Source organism: Saccopteryx bilineata, chromosome 12 (assembly GCF_036850765.1).
Source record: "Saccopteryx bilineata isolate mSacBil1 chromosome 12, mSacBil1_pri_phased_curated, whole genome shotgun sequence".
Taxonomy (NCBI): domain Eukaryota; kingdom Metazoa; phylum Chordata; class Mammalia; order Chiroptera; family Emballonuridae; genus Saccopteryx; species Saccopteryx bilineata.
In genome coordinates, this window is record NC_089501.1 from 3,694,550 (window position 1) to 3,712,453 (window position 17,904).

General features: G+C 43.2%; 1 protein-coding gene across 3 annotated transcripts in view; it reads right to left on the reverse strand.

Moving 5' to 3' along the window:
• The window catches only part of SEC63 (SEC63 homolog, protein translocation regulator), a 99,453-nt gene extending 82,077 nt beyond the window's left edge, over nt 1–17,376 (reverse strand). For 2 of the 3 annotated variants that reach the window (XM_066247668.1, XM_066247666.1), the window contains exon 1: nt 17,100–17,376. In XM_066247668.1, the coding sequence (XP_066103765.1) occupies nt 17,100–17,223 (124 nt within the window). In that variant the 5' untranslated portion in view covers nt 17,224–17,376. The remainder of the gene's footprint in view (nt 1–17,099) is intronic. The other variant, XM_066247669.1, reaches the window with a different exon arrangement.
• Nucleotides 17,377–17,904: the final 528 nt, after the last annotated feature.

Consider the following 17,904-nt stretch of genomic DNA (forward strand, 5'->3'; position numbering starts at 1 on the left):
TTCAAAATGCTATTTAATACCACCAACCTTGAGGCAAGTAAACATTCAATGAACTGTAGCAGAGCTAATAAGGAAAATCATAATTACCTCTCTCAGATTAGAATGGGATGTGGGGCTTTCCCCCACAACAGGAGGAATAATATCTAAAGTCTTGCCCAGAGAGGGAAAAGAATGGGGTTGCATATAGCAAAATATTTAATTAGCCTTCGGTGATGGAATTACAAGTAATTTTTGTTCTGTTCTTTTGTGCTTTTTTTGCGTTGGACATATGCAATTTAAAAATCTGATCCATCACCTAGAAGCTGCATCTAACACAAAGTTAATCCTCTATAAATGTTTGCTAAATAAAGCAATTCCTATAGTGTATTTAGTTTTGCATGCTTCTGTTTATGCATTAATTCTTTGCTTCTCATAATCACTTCCTGGGTAGGTATAGAAAGTCATGATTACTACCCCTACAAAATAAGGCTGAGAGTTGAGAAATAACTAAATAGGGACTAGACTGGAACTTAAAACGAAAACTTCTACCTTTTCAAATTCAGAATTTTCTTATTCTACTACTAGGCACTAAAGGTAGACTCCTACCACATTCCCTGGTCAGACAACTGAATCGCCTGACACCATTTGAGAGGGAGCAAGCAAAGAATAAAGAAATGTAATTTTTATTTTTATTTTTATTTTTTTTAGTGAGAGAGACAGAGAGAGAAACAGACAGACAGGGACAGACAGGAAGGGAGAGAGCTGAGACGTATCAACTCAGTTGTAACACCTTAGTTGTTCATTGATTGCTTTCTCATATGTGCCTTGACAAGGGGGCTCCAGCCCAGCCAGTGACCTCTTGCTCAAGCCAGAGACCTTGGGCTCAAGCCAGCAATCCCATGCTCAAGCTAGTGAGCCCATGCTCAAGCCAGATGAGCCTGCACTCAAACTGGAAACCTCAGGGTTTCAAACCATGGGTCCTCAGTATCCCAGACTGACGCTCTATCCACTGTACCACCACCTGGTCAGGCAAGAAATGTAACTTTTTGAAAAAGTTTCATTAATACTTTCAAACAATTTTAAAAAATCTGAGTACTTAAGTTCCCAATAAAATTGATCCAGAAAGACTATGTAACCAGCAAAAACAGTAAGAGCTAATAGTCCCACTATGTGCCACATACTGCTCTAACATTTTACACACACACACACACACACACACACACACACATATTTTTTGTGGCAGAGACAGAGTCAGAAAGAGGGACAGATAGGGACAGACAGGAAGAGAGAGAGATGAGAAACATCAATTCTTCGTTGCGGCTCCTTAGTTGTTCATTGATTGATTTCTCATATTTGCCTTGACTGGGGGGCTAAAGCAGACCAAGTGACCCCTTGCTCGAGCCAGCGACCTTGGGCTCAAGCTGGTGAGCCCTGCTCAAACCAAATGATCCTGCGCTCAAGCTGGTGTCCTGGGGTCTCGAACTTGGGTCCTCCACATCCCAGTCCAATGCTCTGCCATCGCCTGGGCAGGTTACATATATCTATTTCTATGAAAGAGATAACTATTGTCTCTATTTTACAGATGAGTACACTAAAACACATAGAAGTTAATTAACTTGCCTAAGATCAAATAGTATTAAAAAAGATCAAAAAGTGTCTGACTGGGCGGTGGCACAGTGGATAGAGCATCGGACTGGGATGCAGAAGACCCAGGTTCGAGACCCCAAGGTCACCAGCTTGAGCGAGGGCTCATCTGGTTTGAGCCAAAGCTCACCAGCTTGAGCCCAAGGTTGCTGGCTCGAGCAAGGGGTTATTCGGTCTGCTGGAGGCCCGCGATCAAGGCACATATGAGAAAGCAATCAATGAACAACTAAGGCGTCACAATGCACAACGAAAAACTAATGATTGACGCTTCTCATCTCTCCGTTCCTGTCTGTCTGTCCCTGTCTATCCTTCTGACTTTCTGTCTCTGTTTAAAATAATTAATTAATTAAAAATAAAAAAGATCACCTGACCTGTGGTGGTACAGTGGATAAAGTGTCAACCTGGAAACGCTGAGGTTGCCGGTTCAAAACCCTGGGCTTGCCTGGTCAAGGCACATATGGGAGTTAATGCTTTCTGCTCCTCCCCCCTTCTCTCTCTCTCTCTCTCCCCTATCTATAATGAATAAATAAAATCTTTAAAAAAATAAAATAAAAAAGATCAAGGAGTAAGGTCAATGAGTTTTCAGCAATTCCACTTCCACTATTTATCTGAAGAAATTCAAAAAACTAATTAAAAAGATATACACACCCCTATGTTCACTGCAGCATTCTTTACAATAGCCAAGATATGGAAGCAACTTAAGCAACCATCAATTGACAAATGAAATAAAGAAGATGTAATACATATACACAATGGACTATTGCTCAGCCACAAAAAAGAATTAAATCTTGGCTTTGCAACAAGATGGGTGGACCTGGAGGTTATTATGCTAAGTAAAATAAGAGAAAGATAAACACTGTCTGATTTCACTTATATGGGAAATCTAAAAAACAATATACGATGAATGAACAAATAAAATAGAAACAAACTCATGATACAGAGAACAAATTAGTGGTCACCAGAGAGGAGCAAGATTGGCAGGATGGAGGATAAAGGTGAAGGGAATAAAGAGGACAAAATGCCAGTTCTAAACAGTTGCAGCAATGTAAAGTATACCATAGGAAATATATCCATAATATTGTAATAACTATGTATGGCGTCACATGGGTACTAGACTTATAGTGGTGATCACTTCATAAGGTATATAAATGTCTAATCACTATGTTGTACACCTGAAACTAATATATATCATCTATAATTGAAAAAATAAATTTAAAAACTAAAAATTGTAAAAATTTACATAGAGTAAAAAAACAAAACTTGAAAAACAAGTAATGATATATTTTATCTCAATTCAAAGATCTATAATCCTTAACTATGGGACGAATAAAAGCATGCTCTGGTTATTTAAAATAATTACGAGCAGCCTGGCCAGGTGGTGGCGCAGTGGATAGAGCGTCGGACTGGGATGTGGAAGGATCCAGGTTCGAGACCCTGAGGTTGCCAGCTTGAGCGTGGGCTCATCTGGTGTGAGCAAAAAGCTCACCAGCTTGGACCCAAGGTCGCCGACTGGAGCAAAGGGTTACTCAGTCTGCTGAAGGCCCACGGTCAAGGCACATATGAGAAAGCAATCAATGAACAACTAAGGTCTCGCAATGAAAAACTGATGATTGATGCTTCTCATCTCTTTCTGTTCCTGTCTGTCTGTCCCTGTCTATCCCTCTCTCTGACTCTCGCTCTGTCTCTGAAATAAATAAAAATTTTAAAAAATCTATAAAAAAAATAATTACGAGCAATTATTTTCTCTTGTCATATATCACTGTAAGCCTACACTATTAAAGTTTTTATAAACAAAAATATTTGGCTTCACTACAAGAACTTTACAGCATTATTCTACAGTGAGTGCTCCTTAGCTTTGTGAAACAAAAAAGGTTAAAAAATATAGAGAGTTTGAAGTTTTTTTGTTTTTAGCAAAAAGATACATCAAAATAATTATACCAAAAATGACTGGGGGGCTGAGGGCAGGGGACTGAATGAAAGGTGAAGAGATGAGCCAAAAAACTTTTATACATAACACATAGATACAACCAACAGGGTGACAATAACCAGAGAGAAAGGAGAGGGTGGGGGTGGAGGTAGGTGGAGGACAGCAAAGAGGTGGGGGTTAGGGGGGGAATGGGGATGACGGAAAGAGACTGCTTGGGGCAGAAGATGCACAATGTGGTAAGTAGACAGTGTTATACTGAATTGTATACTTGAAACCTGTATGGTTTGGTGAATCAGGTCAACCCAAAAAATAAATCAAAAGGGGGAGGATTCAAGATGGCCATGGAGTAAGCAGACGCACCAACTCCCACTTCCCAGAACCAAGGTGGATTACAACTTAAATCTGAGAATACTCATCGTGAAAGACAAACTTTGGGCTAAACTAAGAGGCTTCTACAGCCAAGGACCACCAAAGAACCCACACTGAGTCTGGTAGGAAAAGTGGAGGTGCGAAATGGCTGCCCCGCTCCCAGGAGCGGGGAGCAGCACCGGGGAGGAACTTTCGCAAAGGGGAGGGCTACCCAGCGAGTTGTAGGTCCTTATCTTCAAAACTAGAATCCCAACCTAGAGCCCTGGAGCCGGGAAGGGGCTACAGACTATATTTGGCAGAGAAAAAAAAGCCTAGACACGGTTTGCGAAGGAGGCAGGACTCTCAGACCCAGGCTCCGTATTAAAGGAACTGCACGGAGAGCTTCACTCACAGCCACTTCCCTAGAGCTCCAGGAGGACACCCTAACCCCTGGGCTGAGTCATTCCCCAAATTTAAAGTGAAACAGCATCACCAGCAAAGGAAAGAAACTACCCCATCCACCAGAGGCTCCCCTACCCTAGCTAGAACAAAGGCGCTTAGAGCCAGGCGCCATGTTAGGTACACAAATAGGGAGTGCAGAGGTCTAAGCTACACCACCTCCCGCACTGCTGAGTGCTCGCAGGGGCAGGCAGGCCGGAGGCAGCAAAGCGCGGCTGCAGAGGTTCAAGCGAGCATGTGCAAGCCCGCCTGCAGAGCTGGGAACCACCGTTGCCACTGAGGAAGCCTGGGCTCACACACAGCTCTGCTTGCTAGATGGCCCGCCCTTAGTGGGCGCAGAGGCCCACGAGTCAGCAGAGGGGGAAGGCGCGGGTGAGCGCCAGCCCGCCAGTGAGGGCGGAAGTCGCGCCAGCTGCTGCAAGGATCCGGGCCGGCCCACAAACCTGCGCACAAACCTGCGCACAAACCTGCGCACAAACCTGCGCACAAAGCTGCTCGGGGTGGGGCACGCCCTCGGCAGTGATCAGAACCAGGGCGGAGGCCCGAGCGTCCGCTGAGGGGGAGTGCGAGGGCTCCCGCGAGCCAGCTGCTGCGGGGACGGGGATGAGGGGGGAGGGGGTGAGTGCTCAAACCTGCCCAAGGCAGTGGGCGCCCTTGGCGGTGATCGGAGCCCAGGCAGAGGCCCGAGCGTCAGCTGAGGGGGAACACGTGGGCAGAGGCGAGCACGCCAGTGAGGGCAGAGGTCGGGCTGGCTGCTTGAGGGATCCCCACTCGGGGTGCAGGCATGCCCTCAGCAGCAGCTAAAGCACAGGTGACCTCACCCGTGATAAGAAAGGGCATGCGCGGCCACCCTCCCCAGGCGGCTGCTGAGATCTGAGCTGACCCAGGCAGCTCTGGAAGTGGTCCAAACGGGTGCATGGGCACATGGAAGCCTGACCAGGACAGTGGCAGTCTCAGAGGAAGGCTGGAGCCACCATCTCCTGAGCCCCAAAGCCATGGGCAACAACAGCGCCAGTGGCCTAGTAGACAGACCACACAACGGGAGCACAGGGGCCACACCCACTGGACCCCCGAGACTGAGTGCTACACTACACCCTACTGAGTGCTGAAAAAGAACAAAAAATAAATAAAAGAAGTAAATAAAATGTCTGAATAGAATGACACCTGAGACTAAGGAGTAGCCACATCTAATACCATACCTAATCACTGAATTACAGTACTGAACCCAACAAGTAGCCAGCCATAAAAGACAACAGAAAACGGATTTTAAGGGAACTTGAACTTTTAAAGGAACTTCTCCCAGGCCAAGTGTAGATAAAAGCAAGCCTAGGAGTGCAGCTGATATTTACAATGGCACCTGGACCCAGCAGAGGCAGCCACAAGACCTGGATAACCTGTAGCTCCCAAAAGGTGGGTAAGAACCAGTCATTGGCAGTGACCTCCACTGATCTGTGCCAGGTCCGGGTCTGGGAAGTTCAGGGCAACAGACAAAATGGGAAGACAGAGAACTGCAATCCAAATGAATCAATGAGAGAAACCTCCAGAAAATGAACTGAGTGAGGTAGAAATAAGCAAGCTACCAGATGCAAAGTTTAAAATAATGACTATTAGAATGCTGAAAGATCTTAGAACAACAATGGATGGTGACAGTGAGCACATAAATAGAGAACAAGTATCAAAAAGGACACTGAAATAATAAAGAAGAACCAGTCATAAATGCCAAATACAATATCAGAAATGAAGACTACACTAGAAGCAATTAAAAGCAGGCTAGATGAAGCAGAGGATCGAATCAGTTGTTTAGAACAGTGGTCCCCAACCATTTTTGGGCCACAGACCAGTTTAATGCCAGAAAATATTTTCACGGACCAGCCTTTAGGGTGGGATGGATACATGTATCATGTGACAGAGACAAGCGTCAAGAGTGAGTCTTAGACAGATGTAACAGAGGGAATCTGGTCATTTTTTAAAAATAAAACATCATTCAGACTTAAATATAAATAAAACGGAAATAATGTAAGTTATTTATTCTTTCTCTGCGGACCAGGGGTTGGGGACCACAGGTTTAGAAGACAAGATAAACGAAAACATGGAAGCAGAGAAGCAAAATGAAAAGAGAATAAAAAAATCTGAGGAAACTCTAAGAGAGCTCTGTGATAACCTAAAGAGAAACAACATCCACATCATAGGAGTTCCAGAAGAAGAGAAAGAACAAGGGATAGAGACCTTGTTTAATCAAATCATAGCTGAAAACTTCCCTAAATTGAGGCAGGAAAAAGGCACACAAGTTCAAGAACCACAGAGAACTCCATTAAAGAGAAACCCCAAAGAAATCCATACCAAGACACATCATAATTAAAATACCAAAGCTAAGAGATAAAGAGAAAATATTAAAAGCTGCTAAAGAAAAAAAGGCTATCACCTACAAAGGAACCCCCATAAGGATGATATCAGACTTCTCAACAGAAACACTTTAGGCCAGAAGGGAATGGCAAGAAATATTCAAAGGAAAGCAAAACAAGAGCCTACAACCAAGACGACTTTATCCAGCAAGGCAATTGTTTAAAACTGAAGGAGAAATAAAAAGCTTCCCTGACAAAAAAAAAACTCAAAGAATACATTACAACCAAACCAATGCTGCAAGAAATGTTAAGGGGCCTGTTGTAAACAGAACAGAGGGGGAAAGAATATAGTAAAAGAGGAATATAGCTTTAAAGAATAAAATGGCAATACACAACTACATATCAATAATAACCTTAAATGTATATGGATTAAATAATCCAATCAAAAGACACAGTGTAGCTGTGTGGATAGGAAAACAGGACCCATACATATGCTGTCTACAAGAGACACACCTCAAAACAAAAGATATACATAAACTAAAGGTTAAAGCATGGAAAAAAATATTTCATACAAATGAAAATGAAAAAAAAGCTGGGGTAGCAATACTTATATCAGACAAAATGGACTTTAATAAATCAAAGGCTATAGTAAGAGATAAAGAAGGTCCCTACATAATGATAAAGGCAGTAATCCAACAGGAAGATATAACCATTATAAATATCTATGCACCTAATATAGGAGGACCTAAATATATAAAGCAGATTTTGAAAGATATAAAAGACAAGATGAATTTAGATGCTAAAATCCTCAACAAAATATTAGCAAACCAGATCCAGCAATACATGAAAAAAAATCATACATCATGATCAAGTGGGATTTATTCTGGGGAGGCAAGGCTGGTATAATATTTGTAAATTAATCAATGTGATTCATCACGTAAACAAAAAGAAAAACCACATGATAATTTCAATAGATGCAGAGAAAGCATTTGATAAAATCCAGCACCCATTTATGATCAAAACTCTGAGCAAAGTGGGAATACAGGGAACATACCTCAAAATGATAAAGGCCATCTATGACAAACCCACAGCCAACATCAAAATTAATGGGCAAAAATTAAAAGCAATCCCCTTAAGATTAGGAACAAGGCAGGGGTGTCCCCTTTTACCACTCTTATTCAACAGAGTCCTGGAAGTCCTACCCATAGCAATCAGACAAGAAGAAGAAATAAAAGACATCCAAATTGGAAAAGAAGAAGTAAAGTATCATTATTTGCAGATGATATGATATTGTATATAGAAAACCCTAAAGTCTCAGTAAAAAAACTACTGGACCTGATAAATGAATTCAGCAAGGTGGCAGGACATAAAATTAATACTCAGAAATCAGAGGCATTTTTATATACCAACAATGAACTGTCAGAAAGAGAAATTAAGGAAACAATCCCCTTCACTATTGCAACAAAAAAAAAATAAAGTACCTAGGAGTAAATTTAACCAAGGAGGTTAAAGACTTGTACTCGGAAAATTATAAAACATTGATAAAAGAAATCAAGGAAGATACAAACAAGTGGAAGCATATACCATGTTCACGGTTAGGAAGAATAAACATCATTAAAATGTCTATATTACCCAAAGCAATTTATAAATTCAACACAATACCAACTCAAACCACAATGACATGCTTCAAATATATAGAACACATATTCCAAAAACTTATATGGAACCAAAAAAATAACATGAATAGCCTCAGAAATATTGAAAAAGAATAAAGTGGGAGGTATCATACTTTCTGATATCAAGTTATACTACAAAGGCCACTGCACTCAAAACAGCCTGGTACTGGCATAAGAACAGGCATATACATCAATGGAACAGAACAGAAAACCCAGAAATAAACCCACACCTTTATGGACAACTGATATTTGACAAAGGAGGTAAGAGCATACAATGGAGTAAAGACAGTCTCTAACAAATGGCGTTGGGAAAATTGGACAGCTACCTGCAAAAAAATGAAACTAGACCACCAACTTACACCATTCACAAAAATAAACTCAAAATGGATAAAAGACTTAAATGTAAGCCGTGAAACCATAAGCATCTTAAAAGAAAACATAGGCAGTAAGCTCACCGACATCTCTCGCAGCAATATATTTGCTGATTTATCTCCACGGGCAAGTGAAATAAAAGGATAAACAAATGGGACTATATCAAACTAAAAAGCTTTTGCACAGCTAAAGACAATATGAACAGAATAGAAAGACAAACCACACAACGGGAGAACATATTCGACAATATGTCTGATAAGGGATTAATAACCAAAATTTATAAAGAACTCGTAAATCTCAACACCAGGAAGACAAACAATCCAATCAAAAAATGTGCTAAAGAAATGAACAGACACTTCTCCAAAGAAGACATACAGATTGTCAACAGGCAGATGAAAAAATGTTCAACATCACTAATCATTAGAGAAATGCAAATTAAAACCACAATGAGATACCACCTCACTCCAGTCAGAATGGCGCTCATTAACAAAACAACAAACGATAGGTGCTGGCGAGAATGTGGAGAAAAGGGAACCCGCCTGCACTGCTAGTGAGAATGCAGACTGGTGCAACCACTGTGGAAAATAGTATGGAGATTCCTCAAAAAATTAAAAATGAAACTGCCTTTTGACCCAGCCATCCCACTTATAGAAATATATCCCAAGAACACCATATCACTGACTCAAAGAAAGAAATGCACCCCCATGTTTACGGCAGCACTGTTCACAATAGCCAATATCTAGAAACAGCCGAAGTGTCCGTCAGTGGGCAAGTGGATTAAAAAGCTGTGGTACATACACACAATGGAATACTATGGGGCCATGAAAAAGAAGAAAATATTACCTTTTGCAACATGGATGGACCTGGAAACTATTATGTTAAGTGAAATAAGCCAGGCAGAGAAAGAAAAATATCATATGACCTCACTCATATGAGGAATCCAAGGAACAATGTTGTCGGAAGCCGATCAACGACTGCTAGTTGACAAAGTCACAGCAGAGAAGATCAGCGACTGCTGGTTGACAAAGTCACAGCAGAGAAGATCAACAGCTGCTGAGTGACAAAGTCACAGCAGAGAAAAGGCGCAATGATACTTCCCCCTTTAACTTTTTGAATTAATTTGGCCTTTTCTCCCCCCTTTTCTGGGAGTGTGTGCTATCATTTATGGCACAGGGATAACAGCACCGTGCTTGCCCTGCAGATTCATAGTAATTTCTTTGGAAATGAGACAGAGGGTGTGAGTTCCACAGAAAAGCCTGTAAGCCCCTTTGCCTGGGCTCACAGACATAAGAGGCTGGCTATGATATCCCTGGAAAAGGGTTAAGTTTGTAGGAGAATTCCTTCCTATTAATCATGTTAGAGAAAATAGATTGTAACTTATGAATAGGTAGGAAACAGTAACTATACACAGAAGCACCTTTCAGCCTTCACTTAATTCATTACTTTACCTCCCTAGCCTTTTCATGTGGTAGAGAAACTTTCCTTTCTTCTTGCATACCTGACCTGCAGGTGGTGAAAACTCTGAGAAAAATAAAGTTAGAACTTAACTAGTGTATGAATATAGTAGATAAATAAAATTTGACTAGACAATAGGACATTAGATAAAATAGAGTTATTAATCAGTACTGACCTTTTTTTTTTTTTTTAATATTTTATTTATTGATTTTTAGAGAGAGAGAGAGAAGGGGGGAGGAGCAGGAAGCATCAACTCCCATATGTGCCTTGACCAGGCAAGCCCAGGGTTTCGAACCAGCCACCTCAGCATTCCAGGTCGACGCTTTATCCCACTGTGCCATCACAGGTCAGGCAGTACTGACCTTTTAGAAGTTTGCGCCAATATTGTTATTGCTGCTCAAGTTTTTGTGTAACTATACTTACCATCTGATTTATAGCTTATACAAATGAATTAACTGTTGCCTAGAAATATGTAACCATAGTGAAACAAAAATAATTATTAATCAATGTATTCTGAATACCATGTGATTGTAACTTAGTGTGTGTGTATAAAAATAAAGCTAGGCCCTGGCCGGTTGGCTCAGTGGTAGAGCGTCAGCCTGGCGTGCAGGAGTCCCGGATTCGATTCCCGGCCAGGGCACACAGGAGAAGTGTCCATCTGCTTCTCCACCCCTCCCCCTCTCCTTTCTCTCTGTCTCTCTCTTCCCCTCCCGCAGCCAAGGCTCCATTGGAACAAAGTTTGTCCGGGCGCTGAGGATGGCTCTGTGGCCTCTGCCTCAGGCGCTAGAATGGCTCTGGTTGCAACAGAGCGATGCCCCAGATGGGCAGAGCACCGCCCCCTGGGTGGTGTGCCGGGTGGATCCTGGTCAGGCACATGCGGAAGTCTGACTGCCTCCCCGTTTCCAACTTCAGAAAAACACAAAAAAATAAAAAAATTTATAAAAAATAAAGCTAGACTAGCCATTGGCAGAGATGCCTGGCAGTGAATGCTAAAAAAAAAAAAGAATTTGGCTCTCTCACTCGATTTGCGCTGAAGCTATCTCTTCCTGTGGGACCCCTGGATTCCCCCCGGGGCTGGACCCCGGCACAATGTGAACTGAGGAATGGAATTAAACCTGAAGGGAAGGGGGGAGAGAGCTGTTGGAAGGGGGATAAGGGAGATGTTGAGGGGAATACATGGGAGGGGGGATGCATTCGGGGAGACACTAGAATCTATGTAAATGCAATTAATTAATTTTAAAAAACGACCACTATTGCCTGACCAGGCAGTGGCGCAGTGGATAGAGTGTCAGACTGGGATACCGAGAACCCAGGTTCGAGACCCCGAGGTCACCAGCTTGAGTGTGGGCTCACCTGGTTTGAGCAAAGCTCACCAGCTTGGACCCAAGGTTGCTGGCTCGAGCAAAGGGTTACTTGGTCTGCTGAAGGCCCGCAGTCAAGGCACGTATGAGAAAGCAATCAATGAACAACTAAGGTGTTGCAACGCACAATGAAAAACTAATGATTGATGCTTCTCATCTCTCTCTGTTCCTGTCTGTCCCTATCTATCCCTCTCTCTGACTCTCTTTCTGTCTCTGTAAAAAAAACAACAACAAAAAAAAACGACCACTATTAAGGAAGTTTTCTTTGCACTCCTCAAACCTAGCTACAATTTACAGTCACACAAGGATCTTGTAAAAATAGAACCAATATGCCTGACCAGGCGGTGGTGCAGTGGATAGAGTCGGACTAGGATGCAGAGGATCCAGGTTCAAGACCCCAAGATCATCAGCTTGAGCGCAGGTTCATCTGGCTTGAACAAAAGCTCATCAGCTTGGACCCAAGGTCGCTGGCTCAAGCAAGGGGTTACTCGGCCAGCTGAAGGCCCGCAGTCAAGGCACATATGAGAAAGCAATCAATGAACAACTAAGGTGTCATAACGAAAAACTGATGTTTGATGCTTTTCATCTCTCTCCGTTCCTGTTTGTCTGTCCCTGTCTATCCTTCTCTCTGACTCTCTCTCTGTCCCTGTTAAAAAAAAAAAAAAATAGAAACAATACACAGCACTCACTCCAGACCAATTAAATCTGAATATCTGGGGATGGATATAACTAAGGGTTTTTAAAAGCTCCCCAAGTAAGTGTAATATGTAGCCAGGATTGGGAACCACTGTCCTAAGGAAATCTAAATACTCCATGTTATTACTTTACACAGAGCTTTTGTCCTTAATTGGCTGAAAAAAGTATTGTCATCTTATTCAGCCAATTTGCAAATGACCAAGAAAGTAAAATAAATAGGACCCTTCAACTACTAACAGGGCTATTAATTATCATATAAACACACTTAGCCCAAAAAATAAGACAAACATCAAGGCAAAAGGATTCCACTGAGGATGTTTTGGGTATCAAAGTAACTTCAATTAACATGTCAACTATGCCAATGACCAAGCTACTTCTAATTTTCAATCCCTAGATTTTACAATCTGCGAAATGGCACCATGTTTTCTGAGAATTCAAGATGAACTACAATTCAAAATGAACTACACTAAAACAACTGCCAACTATAAAACTGAATGTTCCAAACGTATCTTTTTTTTCTTTTTATTTATTTTTCTTCTTTTTCCAAGTGAGAGGAGAGAAGAGACAGAGACAGACACCTGTATGCGCCTTAACCAGGATCCACATGGCAACCTGCATCTGGGGCAGATGCTCTGTCCATCTGAGGCCATGCTCCCAACCGAGCTATTTTTAGCACCTGAGGCAGAAGTTCCATGGAGCCATCCTCAGTGCAGTGCTAAACCCAATGAGCCATAGCTGCACGAAAAGAGAGAAAGAAGGGGGAGGAAATAGGGCAGAAAAGCAGATGTTCACTTCTTCTGTGTGTCCTGACCGGGAATCAAACCTGGAACATCCACACACCAGGCTTATGCTCTTCCACTTGCCGGGGCAATGTCATCTTTTTTAGAAAAACTAAAAAACAAAGATCACTTAACTTTAAGTATAATTGCTGGCAAAGAAAATATTTTCATGCTTTCATACAGAGGTTATTCCTGAAAAGTAAGACTGCCATAAGGACTATGAAATTCAAACTCATATGCATACATTTTTGTATTGCCTACTTATATTTTCACAGGAAAACTACCAGTAAATAAAATAAGCTTCAAAATCAAATATTAAAATATACTATTGTATGGGAGGGGGGAGAGGGAGAGGGAAAGGGGGAGGGGGAGGGGCACAAAGAAAACTAGATAGAAGGTGACAGAGGACAATCTGACTTTGGGTGATGGGTATGCAACATAATTGAACGACAAGATAACCTGGACATGTTATCTTTGAATATATGTATCCTGATTTATTGATGTCACCCCATTAAAAAAATAAAATTATTAAAAGAAAAAATATATATATACTATTGTATTCAAAAATACTACTACAGGTTCACATCCTCTATTCAAAATCCTTGAGGACTGATACACTTCAGGATTTCTCAGATTTTAGAAAGGCAGTAATGTTTCTACTCTAACAAGTCCTAGAGGATCTAAAACAGCTCCAATAAACAAACAAATACTACAATAGCAAAATAGGATTTTTTTTTTTTGTATTTTTCTGAAGTTGGAAACGGGGAGGCAGTCAGACAGACTCCCGCATGCGCCCGACTGGGATCCACTCAGCACGCCCACCAGGGGGCGATGCTCTGCCCATCTTGGGGCGTCGCTCTGTGGCAATCAGAGCCATTCTGGCGCCTGAGGCAGAGGCCACAGAGCCATCCTCAGCGCCCGGACAAACTTTGCTCCAGTGGAGCTTTGGCTGCAGGAGGGGAAGAGAGAGACAGAGAGGAAGGAGAGGGGGAGGGGTGGAGAAGCAGATGGGCGCTTCTCCTGTGTGCCCTGGCTGGGAATCAAACCCAGGACTCCTGCACGCCAGGCCGACGCTCTACCACTGAGCCAACCAGCCAGGACTGGATAATTTTTTTAGTGCAATGAATAGCGATTATAAGTAGCCTCCTGTCAGTACAAGTCACCAAATTATTTTGCTGCAAACATCTGGGAAAAACTTTTTTTCCCCAGAGCTTTGGGTAAACCTATAATTCAAGATTTCTCTGTGATATTCAAGACACTGTAATTGGACTTTAGAAAAAAAGTCACTATGTCAAAAAAATTCCTTTTAACACCAAAGTAATTCTAATGAAACAACTCTATTATGTTAGACACATGCACACACAAAAAAGTCCAGGTGGTGTCCACCAATATTCATGATGATTAAAATAGCATTTAAGTATCTGCCTTAATTTTCATAATGTAATTTGGGGCCAGACCAAACAAATACATCAACATATGCACATTTACTGACTAAGGCAAGTCTGAAGTAGAGAGCCAGATGTGAAGAAGAGGAAGACAAACATATAACTTTCTATCTAGCAATACAAGAGAAGACTTGAAAGCTAAGCAAACCCGGTTCCACCACACAGGAAAGTTACTTCAGCCTCTAAATTCCAGTTTCTTCACATAAGAATAAAAGTGACAATAACAGTACCTACTTCGTTGTATTTTTAAGAGGATTAAATAAAGTAACATTTGAAGTCCATATTGACTTAGAGTCAATATTAATTCCCTGCCACTTTTCCGAAGTCCAACTATATGCTGAAGACTCGAGTTGGAGTATGACCTTCCTATGATATAAGTAAGGTATCAGGCAAATTTCATAATACAGAGAAGCCAGTATTGCACAGTAAGAAGCCATGTTGGCAGATGGGGAACCAGAGGTGACTTAGACTGGTGGTGGCCTTAAAAATTTAAAATAAAATAGCCCTGGCCAGTTGGCTCAGCGGTAGACCGTCGGCCTGGCATGTGGAAGTCCCCAGGTTCGATTCCTGGCCAGGGCACACAGAAGAAGCACCCATCTGCTTCTCCACCCTTTCCCCTCTCCCTTCTATTTATCTCTTCCCCTCCCACAGCCAAGGCTCCATTGGAGCAAAGCTGGCCTGGGAGCTGAGGACAGCTCCATGGCCTCTGCCTCAGGCGCTATAATGGCCCAGATTGCAGCAGAGCAACGCCCCAGAGGGGCCGAGCATCGCCCCTGGTGGGATTGCCAGGTGGACCCTGGTTGGGCGGATGCGGGAGTCTGTCTGTCTGCTTCCCCCCCCCCCTTCGCTTCTCACTTCAGAAAAATACACACACAAAAATAATAATAAAAAAAAAATTTTTAATTTCATAATACAAAATACACCATGAAAATATAACTTTCAAATTTCAAAAATTAAGTGTAGATTAAAATGACTAATTTCTGAAATCTTTTTGCAACACATTTGAAACAAACCTACCTACTCTCCCAATGCCCTTTTGTTTTCCACACAACCAACTGCACATACAAACAGATGGTAAGTAAAAATAAACTATTATATTGAAAAATACACTTTTTACTTGAAACAAAATTACCAGAATGGCCTAGGTTTTGCAGATAAAGGGAAACCATTACAATATTAAGACTTCATCACTTATACAAAGAATCCAGACAATTTTAAATAAACTTAGGAAGAGAAAGCACAACAGACCAAAATTCAATCTTCATAAAGTATCCACTGAATGAGAAAACTGGTTATTATGGTTGGAATTCTGCAGCTAATAGATATTTCAATTATTGTTAAATGTACAAGATGGAATCCTTTATTATTGTCCCTACATTCAATTTTAATTTAGTTCCATTATATAACTCAAGAATTTTGCAAAGCAATGAATCAGTCTTAAGGCATAAGTTGTGAGCAGAATCAATGCTTCAGTGTTAACAATGCCCCAAAGTACAGTATGTGACCTGGACAGCCTAGACCTTCACCACACCCAACTTAACGGAAGATACTCAATCAAGTTAGCATAGCCATGAAGTCGGAAGATACTTAATCAAGTTAGCATAGCTGTGAAGTAAAAAGGTTTCTCTAAATGTTAACACTAAAAATCTACTAGTTACTGTCAACGCTTCCATAAATAACCTAGTAGGGCCTACAGTTCATCAGCGTTAAGTATACCACCTGCCATATGTCCTAGTTGAGTGCAACAAATGGAATCTAAGCATTACCTAAATATAAAATACCTTGACAAGAATCTATATTATTCTATGTTCTAATCCGATGTTATTTAATATGAAAAGATTTGGAGCTAAAAGAAAATGAACCAACCTCCTCCTAACTACCTACAAGATGAAATACCTACAAGACTTAATCCATCGTACTTGCACTTTCTCTGCCACAAATAGGAAAATGCAAAAGAAAAGGAAACAGAGAAAAGCCTACATTTGCTAGGGGTATAATCACTACAGGTGTGAGTTCACAAACCAAAAAGCAACGGGGGAAAGGGACAAGGGGAGGGGCGGCTGGCGGGCTCGGCTGGAATCCTAAGCATGCCACCCAGTTCAGACGGTACCCAAAACATCTGTAACGACAGCTGCAACAAGGAAACGGGGGTGTGGGAGGAAGAGGACCGTGGCTTAGGGGCTCAGAGTTGTGCCTGCACCTCCGGCTTTCTCCTTTGCCAACTCTTCTCTCAATCCCAACTCCCACCCTGCTCCCTCCATAAAGGGGAAAACACACACACACACACACACACACACACACACACACACACACTAAAACCAGAGGCAGAGAAGACAAAGAGACAGGAGGAGGCTGAGTGTGTCTAGAACAATGGGGGAAGAGGGTGCTAAGCGAAACTCCCCAGGAGGACAATGAAGGGTGGTGGAGAGGAGCTCCGAGAGGCACCGAGGGAAGCACCGCCGAGCCCGGGCCCCGCCAGCGGCGGACGCCTGGACGCGAGACCCGGCCGCGCGGGCGGCATCACCCGGGCCGCCTGGGCCGGAGCGGCCGGGAGCGGCGTGGCCCAGGGAGGCCGGCAGCGCCTGAGCAAGTCCGCGGGCAGCTGCAAGAACTTACCGGCAGTCTGGTCTCGGGGCCAGAGGTAGTATGTGGCCGGGATCACGATGAGCCCCACGAAGGAGGTGAGGAAGTAAAAGAAGGTGTTCCCGCTGTCATCGTACTGAAACTGCTGCCCCGCCATGGCACACCCTCCTCTGCCTCCCTCTCCTCACCGGCGCCCCGCGACCCCTCTCAGCGCTCTGACTCCCGGCGCCCCGGCCCGGTATGGCGTAGCTCGGACGCCGACGCCGCCTCTCCTCCCCGCCCCCACGCTGCTTTCACGGACACGCCGCCGCCACCGCCGCGACCGTCACCAGCTCTCGCGAGAAGACAGTCCCCGCCCCGCTCGTTTTTCCCATCCCCACCAGCCTCTCCTTCACACCCTCGCTAAGGGAGACGTGGCGCGCGCAGCCATGGACCTCTACAAGGTCCCGCCTTTGGCCCCGCCCCCGAAGGCGCTGCCCTGCCCCTCAAGCCTCGGTGGATTCCTCTCCTAATCTGAAATCCCTTACCTCCTTTCTTTGCTTCCTTTTCCAGTGTCCTGCTCTGGGTTCAGGGGTTCGGTGTACGGAGTCCCAGCGAAGGCTTCCGCGCCGAGCAGTGGGTGCACACGATTCACCGGGCTGACACTGGGGTCGCAGCTATTCTGAGCAGAAGTTTTCCCCCTCCTCCTCTCTCCTAGTCCTACATCACTCTGTCCTGCCTTCCCGCTTATTAATTTTCCTGGTAAATGATGTTTCCTTAGGTTCCGGATCCGCTCCTTCAGCCCCCACATTTTGAACAGGGACAGTCAGACTAGGACAGCACAGGGGAGGATGGTGGG